Here is a 13,649-nt window from a genome sequence, read left to right on the forward strand (position 1 = left end):
AGTACCCCTTTTTTTCTTCCATCAATTAAAATTTTGTTTAAAATGTTCGTAAACTTCAAAGTTGGATTCAGGGGTAATTTCTTATAAGTTTTCTTATCCTCCAAGAGACGGTATGCTTCTACCAAATATTTATCTGTATCCATTACAACAACCCCACCACCCTTGTCCGCCGGTTTTATAGTTATTTCAAGATCTTTTTGTAATCTATTTAATTCCTCTCTTTCTTTTTTGTTTATATTTTGTTGTCTTATTTTGGGTAATTGGCATTTCTTTACTTCATTGAGTACTATTTTTTCAAATGTGTCAATGTAGTTCCCCTTAGCATATGTTGGATAAAACTTAGATTTCGCTTTCAAATTGGTGTGTTGGAATTTATTTGTCTCAGTATTATGTGTGGTACTCTGTTTTTCTAATGGGCTTTTCATAAAGAATCTTTTGAGTGTTATGTTCCTAACGAATTTTTTGATGTGAATATGGGTGTTGAACTTGCTCATCCTTACTGTGGGTGCAAATGAAAGACCTAAGTTTAGTAGTTTTTCTTGTTCTTGAGTTAGTACTTTTTTGCTTAAATTAAAGATCCCACTTTTATTCTTATTTACCTCCCTATTTTGTACTGATTTTATGATTGTATATTGATTTTTATTAAATATATTTTTTACACTACATTGGTGTCTGATACCTTTAGCCCTTGGCACCCTCTCTATCTGTAAGCCGTAAAAAGCTTAACAATCCACTTTCATAATATTTGGAACAGAACAGAAATTATGTTATTGGGCCATTTGCACCATTACAGTTTTCCATGCTTTATCTTTGTCAAAATCTCTCAATGTATTACTGGAAACCTAGGGGGGAAAAAAGAGAAAGTGAAATTAAGGAGCAGATGTAAAATGTATTATTTTATTTATAATATAATATAGTATTTCTTGTGTCATACTAATAGTTTGTAAAAACACATGTACAGGCAAATCTTATACACTGACTTAACATAACACACCGTCAAAGAGAGTCCAGCACACATATATACCTGCTGCACGCTGCCACGGTTCCTGCAAACCCCCAAATAGATTCAAACAAGGAAGGCAGCAGCATAAATTTTCACCAAGTTTATTATGGCACAAAAGCCCACAACGTTTCGGGGTATGATCCACATGATTAAGGGGTAATACCCCGAAACGTTGTGGGCTTTTGTGCCATAATAAACTTGGTGAAAATGTATGCTGCTGCCTTCCTTGTTTTAACATAACACACACTCAGCAGATAAGAAAAAACTGTTATCAATGTGGATCGAAAGAAAATTGCATGGCAACAGTTACACTTTTAAAATCAGTGACAAGGAGAATTTATCTGATGCCTATGAATGGGGGCCAGAAAAAGAAATGTAATTTATCCTCAAATGAGATATTTCAGATCAGTGAACACAACATGGTTTGCTACACTTAGGTAGGTTCCGAAAAATGGAATTCAAATTATCTGAGTTGTATTTTGATAATATTGGTAGTTGCGACAAATTACCTCCCACCTGACACCTCCAACCCCTGATCTCTATCTGATCCCTCTCAAAAACCTATCTTCCCTCCTCAACCCCAAATAAATGTGTGCAATATAGTGAGAAGGTGTCTATCCATCTTAGAAAAAGATCCCATTATTGGTTCTTTTAATTACAGACCGGGAGTGTGTTGTATATCCTGGAAAGCAAAAACCATAGGTGATTTTTAAAAAAAAGATTTTACTAAGAAACCAGATTCATGTGTTTAAGTCCTAAATCCATTTTTTTTCTTCAGATGTAAAACATTTCCATGTAAAAGCTGTGAATGTGTACAAAAAGGTACTAGTTTTCTTTCCCCTACTACTGGTAACAATATCACCATTAAGAGACATTTAACAAGCAATTGCAAACTTTTTATTTTTTTGATTACATGTAAACTATGTTTGAAACAATTTATAGGCCACACTAATAGATATCTGAAAGATCAGATCAGAGAACATTTACTTTTGTTACCTACAGACCGTCCTGATCTAGTAAACATTGTCTTTATCACCTCTAGGCTACAATTGTTTTTTTAACACCACCCCTAGTTGCCTTATTTTGTGGAGTCAATCAGCACAAGGTTAGCTATGGTCATAATGCTAGCACAATATCCATCATTTTGCAGGTCCTTAGCACATAATCTCTGCTGAAGCCATTTAGGGGCATATACAATATATGACAGGGAAAGATTGTTAGACCTGCCATGTGCTCTTCCAGTTTTTAGAATTGGAAAACTCTTATTATTTTTTTTCTTTTATCCGATGGTGAGAATCCATGAGCCCTCACATGTGGGAATATTCCCCTCATGACCAGTAGGAAGAGGCAAAAGCCCCCCAACACCAAAGCTTTAAATCCCTCCCACTTCCCATGATCCTCAGTCATTTTCTTTTGCCTTCTCAATGAGGAGTGAGGCGAGAGTGAAGTGCACAATCTACAGTGAAAGGTCTTTTCTCCGTAAGAAATATTGCAGACCTCACAGCTGACATGTTGACTTGTCTACCAATCCCCTGGTCTACAGTAAGCTGCTCCCTGTCGATCCACAGCCCTCCCAGATGAAATTGTTCACCAATCCCCTATGTTGTAGATACTGTAACTAATTCAGATCCTTTGCATCGTGCTTGCACTGCTTAGGGTGGGCTTGTCTGCTGGGCTGAGGTAAGCCCAGTGGACGGGGGTGCTGATCGGTAAGTAACTGCACCTTACAAACCCACAGGCTATTAGTATGAACAGGTACACATGACTCACATAGTCTGGGGACAGGGCCGGCCCTAGCCATTGTGGGGCCCAAGGCAGGATGACAAAATGGGGCCCCCTTTCTCTCCGCCCCATCCCCGCCCAATCTCCGCCCCCATCCCCGCCCAATCTCCGCCCCACAGCTTTTATAATGAAAAAAAAAAGAAATCATTTAAGGTAATGCACAACATTTTATATATAAAAAAAAACATAAATTCACTAATGTGGAGCACTATAACATTGTATATATTGCAATATACCATTTGTAGTATTGGAAGAACTGTTTATGTATATAATGAAGAATTATGCTGACAATTAGGAACATTTGAGTTGAACTGGGCTTATTTTTACGTGTTTTCTTATTATAACAAGAACATTAGAGACGCCAGGGCCGGCCCTAGCAAGTGCAGGTCCCTAGGCAGACAGACAGCCCAGGGCCTCTACCCAGAACAAAAAATACTTAAGAAATGGGGCAATGCACTGTACCACACAAACACACAGATATAATACACAGAGATATTTATATACACATACATCCACACACTCAGACACATACACAGGAACACAGGTGTGCACAGCCCACACACACACAGCCCACACACATACACAGGAACACAGGTGTACACACCCCACAAACACAGCCCACACATACACACACAGCCCACACACATACACACAGCCCACACATACACAGACCACACATAAACACCCCCCCACACAGACCACACATAAACACCCCCCCACACAGACCACACATAAACCCCCCCCCACACACACAGCCCACACACAGCCACCTGCAATAAAATAGCGCCCCCAGCCCCCACTGCAATAAAATTCAGCCCCCTGCAATAAAATGATGCCCCCTGCAATAAAAATATGTCCCCAGCCCCCCCAGCAAAAAATGATGTCCCCAGCAATAAAATTATGTTCCATCTCCCCTGCAATAAAATTATGCCCCCAACAAAAATATGATGCCCCCAACAATAAAATGATTTCCCCAGCCCCCCAACAATAAAATTAATCCCCCTGCAATAAAATGATGCCCCAGCACCCCTGCAATAAATGATGCACCCAGCAATAAAATGAAGCCCCCAGTCCCCCTGCAATAAAATGATGCCCCAGCCCCCCTGCAATAAAATGATGCCCCCAGCCCCACTGCAACAAAATGATGCCACCAGCCCCACTGCAATAAAATGATGCCACCAGCAATACAATGCAGCCCCCCTGCAATAAAATGATGCCCAGCTCCCCTGCAATAAGATGATGCCCCTGCAATAAAATGATGCCCCCAGCTCCCCTGCACTAAATGATTACCCCAGCCCCACTGCAATGATGCCCCCAGCAATAAAATGATGCACAGTCCCCCTGCAATATAATTATGCCCCCAGCAATAAAATGAAGTCCCCAGCAATAAAATGAAACCCCCCTGCAATAAAATAATGCCCAGTCCCCCTGCAATAATATGATGCCCCATCCCCACTGCAATAAAATAATGCCCAGTCCACCTGCAATAAAATGATGCCCCCAGCCCCCTGCAAAAAAATGATGCCCCAGCTCCCCAGCAAAAAAATTATGCCCCCAGCCCCTGCAATAAAATGAGGCCCCCAACAAAAATATGATGCCCCCAGCACCACTGCAATAAAGGATGCACCCAGCAATAAAATGAAGTCCCCAGCCCCCCTGCAATAAAATGATGCCCCAGCCCCATTGAAATAAAATAGTGCCCCAACCCCTCCCCCACTGCAATAAAATGAAGCCCCCCTGCAATAAAATGATGCCCCCTGCAATAAAAATATGCCCCCAGGCCCCCAGCAAATAAAAATGAGGCCCCCAGCAAATAAAAATGATGCCCCAGCAATAAAATTATGTCCCATCTCCCCTGCAATAAAATTATGCCCCCAACAAAAATATGATGCCCAAACAATAAAATGATTTCCCCAGCCCCCAACAATAAAATGAATCTCCCCTGCAATAAAATTATGCCCCAGCCCCCCTTCAATTGCCCCCAACAATAAAATGAAGCCCCCTGCAATAAAATGAAGCCCAGTCTTCCTGCAATAAAATTATACCCCAGCCCCATGCAATAAAATGAAGCCTCCAGTCCCCCTGCAATAAAATGATGCCCCAGCCCCACTGCAATAAAATGATGCCCCCAGCCCCACTGCAATACAATGATGCCACCAGCAATACAATGAAGCCCCCTGCAATAAAATGATGCCCAGCTCCCCTGCAATAAGATGATGCCCCTGCAATAAAATGATGACCCCAGCCCCCTGCAATAAATGATTACCCCAGCCCCACTGCAATGATGCCCCCAGCAATAAAATGATGCACAGTCCCCCTGCAATAAAATGATCCCCATCCCCACAGCAATAAATTGATGCCCCCAGCAATAAAATGAAGCCCCCAGCAATAAAATGAAACCCCCTGCAATAAAATAATGCCCAGTCCCCCTGTAATAAAATGATGCCCCATCCCCACTGCAATAAATGATGCACCCAGCAATAAAATGAAGCCCCAGCCCCATTGCAATAAAATAGTGCCCCCAGCCCCCCAATGGAATAAAATGAAGCCCCCCTGCAATAAAATGATGCCCCCTGCAATAAAAATATGCCCCCAGGCCCCCCAACAAAAAATGATGCCCCAGCAATAAAATTATGTCCCATCTCCCCTGCAATAAAATTATACCCCAGCCCCATGCAATAAAATGAAGCCCCCAGCCCCACTGCAATAAAATGATGCCCCCAGCCCCACTGCAATAAAATGATGCCACCAGCAATACAATGAAGCCCCCCTGCAATAAAATGATGCCCAGCTCCCCTGCAATAAGATGATGCCCCTGCAATAAAATGATGACCCCAGCCCCCTACAATAAATGATTACCCCAGCCCCACTGCAATGATGCCCTCAGCAATAAAATGATGCACAGTCTCCCTGCAATAAAATGATGCCCCCAGCAATAAAATGAAGCCCCCAGCAATAAAATGAAACCCCCCTGCAATAAAATAATGCCCAGTCCCCCTGCAATAAAATGATGTCCCATCCCCACTGCAATAAATGATGCCCCTAGCAATAAAATAATGCCCAGTCCACCTGCAATAAAATGATGCCCCCAGCCCTCCTGCAAAAAAATGATGCCCCAGCTCCCCGGCAATAAAATGATGCCCCCAGCCCCTGCAATAAAATGAGGCCCCCAACAAAAATATGATGCCCCCAGCACCACTGCAATAAAGGATGCACCCAGCAATAAAATTAAGCCCCCAGTCCCCCCTGAAATAAAATGATGCCCCAGCCCACTGCAATAAAATGATGCCCCCAGCCCACTGCAATAAAATTATGCCACCAGCCTCACTGCAATAAAATGATGCCCCCAGCCCCTGCAATAAAATGAGGCCCCCAACAAAAATATGATGCCCCCAGCACCACTGCAATAAACGATGCACCCAGCAATAAAATGAAGCCCCCAGCCCTGGCCTGCAATAAAATGATGCCCCAACCCCATTGCGATAAAATAGTGCCCCCAGCCCCTCCCCCACTGCAATAAAATGAAGCCCCCTGCAATAAAATGATGCCCCCTGCAATAGAAATATGCCCCCAGGCCCCCCAGCAAAAAAATGATGCCCCCAGCACAAAAATTATGCCCCAGCAATAAAATTATGTCCCATCTCCCCTGCAATAAAATTATGCCCCCAACAAAAATATGATGCCCAAACAATAAAATGATTTCCCCAGTCCCCCAACAATAAAATTAATCCTCCCTGCAATAAAATTATGCCCCAGGCCCCCTTCAATTGCCCCCAACAATAAAATGAAGCCCCCTGCAATAAAATTAAGCCCAGTCCCCCTGCAATAAAATTATACCCCAGCCCCATGCAATAAAATTATGCCCCAGCCCACTTGCCAGAGTGCCTTTGAATAATAAAAATGTCTGGGGGCCTGGGCCAAAGCAGGGCTCCTCACCTGGCTACAAGCGGTCTGCGAGCTGCTCACTCTGCTGCGCACGCCGCACTGAAGGCCCTCGTGAGCGTGATAAGCAGCAGGCAGCTATGCTCCGCCTCCTCCTCAGTGACAGCACCGAATGATTGGAGAATAAAAGTTACATCCTCCAATCATTCAAATGCTGCTGTCACCTGGCGTGCTGCCACAGTGTGTGTCTCATGGGCCGTGGCCCCCCTCCCTCAAAAAAAATGTATTGCACCAAAAAAAGGCACGAAAAAAATATATTTAAAAAAAATATATATTTTTTAAAAATATATTTTTTGTCTACTTTGCAGGACCCCCCTGTCCGCGGGGCCCGAGGCGGTCGCCTGTACGGCTTGCCCAAAGGCCGGCCCTGTCTGGGGACATATATTATACTCCATATAGCTTATACTAGCAGGTTTTAGCACTTTTAGGTACTTTTGAAAAAACTTTCACCTAGATTACGAGTTTTGCGTTAGAGGCTGTGCGGTGCTAACGAGCAGTTTATGCTCACCGCTCACTTACAGACAATGCTGGTATTACGGGTTTTTACAACCCAGACAAGAAGTGAGCGTTGAGCAAAATTTAGCTTTTTATTTTACAGGCAAGTTTGTATTTATTTTAACTAGGTACAATAGTTATTAAATAGTTATTAACTATTTAATAACCACCTAGCTAAAATAAAAACAAAAGTACCTGTAAAAGTACAAGTACAAAAACAAACACTAAAATTACAGAAAATAATAAACAAATTACAAGATTTTTAAACTAATTACACCTAATCTAATCCCCCTAACAAAATAAAAAAGCCCCCTCAAAATAAAAAAAGCCCTACCCTACACTAAATTATAAATAGCCCTTAAAAGGGCCTTTTGGAGGGCATTGCCCCAAAGTAATCAGCTCTTTTACCTGTAAAAGAAAAGTACAAATCCCCCCAACATTAAAACCCACCACCCACACAACCAACCCTACTCTAAAACCCACCCAATACCCCCTTAAAAAAACCTATCACTAACCTCTTGAAGATCACCTTACCGGGAGAAGTCTTCATCCAACCGGGCTGAAGTCCTCAACAAAACCGGGAGAAGTCTTCATCCAAGTCGGGTGAAGTGCTCCTCCAGACAGGCAGAAGTCTTCATCCAGACAGCATCTTCTATCTTCATCCATCGGGCGCGGAGCGGGTCCATCTTCAAGACATCCGACGCTGAGCATCCTCTTCTGACAACGGCTAAGAATGAATGAAGGTTCCTTTAAGTGATGTCATCCTAGATGGCGTCCCTTCAATTCCGATTGGCTAATAGAATTCTATCAGCCAATCGGAGTTAAGGTAGAAAAAATCCTATTGGCTCATGCAATCAGCCAATAGGATAGAACTTCAATCCTATTGGCTGATCCAATCAGCCAATAGGATTGAGCTTGCATTCTATTGGCTGTTCCAATAAGCCAATAGAATGCAAGCTCAATCCTACTAAATTTGTCTTTATTTTAACTAGGTTGTTATTAAATAAACAAATAGACTGGCGAACCAGTCTTAGGAACGTGGTGTCTGTATGAATTTTAGCAAAATAATTGTATTGCTAATGGTACTAACGTAGCTGGAATAGTTCATAACTCACAAGAGTTCATAGAAGCCATAATGCAGGGGTCCGCTCTGCGTATTTATACCCGTAGCCGGCAATCTGTGAGTCTGAATATGAAGTCAAAACCAGCAATACCAGTGCGCTTAAATAAAATCTTAGCTTTTAGAAACTAGCGGTATGTTCACTCACCCACCAAAGATGAAAACGTGAAGAATCTACAATCAATTTCGAGCTGTAGTTGGAATAAGCCGGTATCCTAAGGTAGCATACTTGCACAGACCGCGAAAGCCTTTCTTCCTGTGCTCACTCCGTGTGGCGTACCACGTGCTCAGGACCTGGCCAATCCACTTACTCTTGGTGACGTCACCGTCAGCTGGGGACTTGGTAGCCAATCAGATGGTACAGTCCTTCTCCGTGTCAAGCAACTTGTATTCAATTCACAAGGTGATATCCTCGATGACGTCACCATCAGCTGGGGGACTCCGTGTCCAATCAGATGGTGCGGTCCCGTTGTTGAAAACTTCTTCCTTTTAAAAGTTTTATATTCGTATCTTGAAGACACTCTTTGTATAATGGGGGTTGGTGATACAATACCGCTGTTCACAGCCAAATAATATTCTGGGCGCAAGTCCTGGAGGAGGTTATTACTTGGTATCCCATAGACTTGAAAAGTTCTTGTTCTGGGCAAGAGAAGTGGATTCCCCACAATTCACAAAATATAAAACAAAGAAATATATCCAGAACAAGAGTTTGAAAATCAGTTGTAGCTTTATTCCTTAAAATTGTATGATGACCACATACAGCAACACAGGGTTAGTGAAGACAAAACTTCTGACCGGTTTCGGTCGTATTGACCGTAATCATAGAATAACACCTGTTGGGAGGTGCACCCTTTTAAGTCTAACACTATATGTTGATTGGTTAAAAACAACAAGACTTCAGAATTTAACCCTATACATACCATAATAACATTCTGTGTAGATAGTTAACACTTAGTGAGTAAACAAATAGATGAAGATAGATAATACAAATAATAATTAACATAAAAACAAATCTCGAATATTATAAACATATATACACATTATATATATTTGGGATGCCAATGACTTTAGAAATTGAACAAAGCAGAGCACAGAATGTTATTATGGTATGTATAGGGTTAAATTCTGAAGTCTTGTTGTTTTTAACCAATCAACATATAGTGTTAGACTTAAAAGGGTGCACCTCCCAACAGGTGTTATTCTATGATTACGGTCAATACGACCGAAACCGGTCAGAAGTTTTGTCTTCACTAACCCTGTGTTGCTGTATGTGGTCATCATACAATTTTAAGGAATAAAGCTACAACTGATTTTCAAACTCTTGTTCTGGATATATTTCTTTATTTCGTTGTTATTAAATAGTTAATAACTATTTAATAACTATTGTACGTAGTTAAAATAAATATAAAGTTGCCTGTAAAATAAAAATAAACCCTAAGCTAGCTACAATGTAACTATTAGTTATATTGTAGCTAGCTTAGGGTTTATTTTATAGGTAAGTATTTACTTTTAAATATGAATTATTTAGTTAATTGTAGTAATTTTATTTAGATTTATTTAAATTATATTTAAGTTAGGGGGGTTAGGGTTAGACTTAGGTTTAGGGCTGCGTTAGGAGCTAAATGCTGCTTTTTTGCAGGTGTTAGGTTTTTTTTCAGCCGGCTCTCCCCCATTGATTCCTACGGGGAAGTCGTGCACGAGCTTGTTTTACCAGCTCACCGCTAACGTAAGCAGCCCTGGTATTGAGGTGAGATGTAGAGCAAAATTTTGCTCTACGCTCACTTTTTTTGCGGTTAAAGCCAGGTTTGTAAAAACCCGTAATACCAGCGCTGTCTGTGAGCGGTGAGCATAAACTGCTCATTAGCACCACACCCCAGTTAACGCAAAACTATCTAGGCGTTAAAAAAATCTAGGCGTTAGTTAATTATAGTAATTTTATTTATATTAATTATATTTAAGTTAGGGGGTGTTAGGGTTAGACTTAGGTTTAGGGGTTAATAACTTTAATATGTTGGGGGTGGCAGATTAGGGGTTAATAAATGTAGGTAGGTGGCGTTGATGTTAGGGACGGCAGATTAGGGGTTATTAATATTTAACTGTTTGAGATGCGGGAGTGCGGCGGTTTAGGGGTTAATATATTTATTATAGTGGCGGCGATGTCCGGTTCGGCAGATTAGGGGTTACATTTTTTATTTTAGTGTTTGCGATGTGGGGGGGGGGGGGCTCGGTTTAGGGGTTAATAGGTAGTTTATGGGTGTTGGTGTACTTTTTAGCACTTTAGTTAAGAGTTTTATGCTACGGCGTTGTAGTGTAAAACTCTTAACTACTGACTTTAAAATGCAGTACCAGTCTTGACAGGAGAGGGTCTACCGCTCACTTTTTGCCAGACTCGTAATACCGGCGCTATGCAAGTCCCATTGAAAAAAGAGGATACGCAATTTACGTAAGTGGATTTGCGGTATTTCCAAGTCTGGCCAAAAAAGTGAGCGGTACACCTGTACCTGCAAGACTCGCAATACCAGCGGGCGTTAAAAAGCAGCGTTAGGACCAGCCAACGCTGTTTTTTAAGCCTAACGCACAACTCGTAATCTAGCCGTTTGTTTTTTGAGGTTTTTGTTGCTTTAAATTTACCGTGGTCTGCTTAGCACGCTCAGATTTGGCTTTTGAGCTATGCACAGTATGTTTTATTTCACCTACGCTAAATTTATTTCTGTTACCTTGGGGTTTTAGCTTTCAACACTCACCAGAAGCGCAGGCACGCTATGGGATATTGGTTTTAGCGCCCCCTTTCTGTGTTGTAATCCATTCCTGGTGTAACATGCTCAGTGTGTAGGAAGGTTCTCAGGACCAGTGGAGATGGTAAGGCACCCTGATAATCAGAGCTGGGCTTCAAATTTGGGTACAAATAGTATTTAACCCTTTATGTGCTGTATACTGTCTATTTGCTTCTGTTTATCTCTGATACTTAAGCTAATTCCTTACTAATACTATGGAGCGAACTGGTGCAGCTCAGGCCATTGGTCTGACGGCTGGTCATCTAGAAGGAAGTCCCTCTGTTACTTTAACCCTTTCCAGTTTGTGCATGTTTTGTAAGGATTCTCAGTTGTGTCCCTCTGCTCAACTATGTACCTCATGTGCTGAGTCTATTGCTAATCCTATTCTGACTCTGACATACGAGGACCTCAACAACACTGCACCCCCATATATCTCAGACTCTCTACCTCTCTTATAACCTCCTCACATTTCCATCTACAGGACTTCTACAGACTGACTCCTATCTTATGGAACTCTCTGCCTCGCTCCACAAGATTCTCCCCTAATTTTGAAAGCTTTAAGACTCTACTTTTCAGGGATGCATACAACCTACAGAAATCTTTCCTAACCCAATTTCTTTTCCTCCTTTGCTATCCCCTTGAACCCACTTAGCATGTAAGCCTATGAGTCCAGCTGTTTGCAGATCCCCTTCATAAGAGCTGACTACAACAGTGCTACTCTCAGCAGGACCCTCTACCCATTTGATCCCTATAAATGTTAACTTGTATACCACGCCTATGTTTATAGCGCTGCAGAAACTGTTGGCGCTCTACAAAAAAATGATAATAATAATAATAATAATTGAAAGACGATTGGCCGCAAAGACTCCTGCATCACTGGGAGGGTGTTCACTCTTAGAACTGAAACTTCACTTTACAGAACACGCTTGAATTGTCGGCGTTAACTGTTATTCAAATGTGGTTGTGTTCTTAAGACAGTCTTTTATACCCGAGTGATTTTATTCATTGTAATAATAAAAAACACTTTTTAACCAGCTGGATGTCTTCCCGGTCCTTTCGATTACAGACAAGGTTTAATATGGGCTTTTAAACTGAGAGCTAAGTCATAGCTCTAGCGAGTGAGAGTACATCTCCATCCATCTGGTTTATTTTGTCCCTAAACAGGACTTCACTATATTTGTTTCCTTTCTTTAAGGAGACCTACACGGAAGATTCCAGAACGTATATCCTATTTTTTGTGCACTTAACACATTTTCTTTTTGTATTTTAGACTTTATTTTTTGTGTTTTAACAGGATTCTCATTGTTTTGTTAATCCTAAACAGGGGTTTTCTGCACTTCAGAATTTACAAACTTGTTTTTTTATTTCTTTATTTAAAATAGCATACAGGAAATCCATATAAAAATGTCAGTTTTTTTCAAGACACAGCCTGCACATGTATAGTACAAAATATGCAAATTAAAAAGCACAAACAAAAGCCAGGTGGCTTGAAGACAGTTTATAGGAGACTGATGCTTCACCTGTTGGCAATTTTTTAAACAGTGAGAAAACAAAAAGTAAAACAACAATAAAACAAAAATATAAATATGGGAGACCTTTCACCTGTTGCAAAGTTTAAGAAGCAGAATCCATACTCTGCAGGCCACTCCTCATCCCTTGGAATTCAAGATTAGGCACCACAGTCCACGTAAATTTTCTGTCATAATGAATATACTGTTGCAAAATGGAGATAAGATTCCATTTCAAACAGTTCTAAGCAAACTGAAAAGGTATGGTTCCGATTTTGTGATAAATTTTTTAATTCTAGTGTCAATATTACCCTTTATGTCAGCATGTTCCAAAAGCAACTAGGAGTGTACAGAGGTCAGTAAGGAGGAGGATGCCTATTGTGTATCTAAAACCGAAATATACGTTTTCTAGCTAAGAAGACTCTTTTTTTCAAATTGTCTCATCCTATATAATAAAAGGCCAAGTGTGTTTGTCCGAAGCTGTCATGCGCAGTAGAGACTGCACGCGAGGACAAACACACCTGGCCTTCCAACTGACCTGGTGACATGTGGTGGAGTGGGCGTGGCCGGGCGGATGCGGAGTGGGTGTGGCCGGACGGGTGCGGCAAGGGCGTGGTCGGGTGGGTACAACGTGGGTGTGGCCGTGTGGGTGTGACGTGGGCGTGGTCAGACGTGACATGGGCGGGGTCAGGCATGGCGCGGGCGGGGCCAGATGCCGAGAGACAGAGAGCAGAAGAGGGTGGATAGAGAGAGGTAGAGAGAGACAGCAAAATAGAGAGGGGGAGAGAGACAGCAAAAGAGAGGAGGGTGAGAGAGACAGCAAAAGAGAGGAGGGGGAGAGAGACAGCAAAAGAGAGGAGGGTGAGAGAGACAGCAAAAGAGAGGAGGAAGAGAGACAGCAAAAGAGAGGAGGAAGAGAGACAGCAAAAGAGAGGGGGGAGAGAGACAGCAAAAGAGAGGGGGGAGAGAGACAGCAAAAGAGAGGGGGGGAGAGAGCGCAAAAGAGAGGGGGAGAGAGCGCAAAA

General features: G+C 41.9%; 1 protein-coding gene across 1 annotated transcript in view; it reads right to left on the reverse strand.

Annotated features, from left to right (window-relative positions):
• Positions 1–605: 605 nt before the first annotated feature.
• MLC1 (modulator of VRAC current 1) overlaps positions 606–13,649 on the reverse strand; it is a 188,060-nt gene continuing 175,016 nt past the window's right edge. The window contains exon 11 of the mRNA XM_053716632.1: positions 606–842. Within this exon, the coding sequence (XP_053572607.1) occupies positions 768–842 (75 nt within the window). The 3' untranslated portion in view covers positions 606–767. The remainder of the gene's footprint in view (positions 843–13,649) is intronic.

Source organism: Bombina bombina, chromosome 6 (assembly GCF_027579735.1).
Source record: "Bombina bombina isolate aBomBom1 chromosome 6, aBomBom1.pri, whole genome shotgun sequence".
Lineage (NCBI taxonomy): Eukaryota > Metazoa > Chordata > Amphibia > Anura > Bombinatoridae > Bombina > Bombina bombina.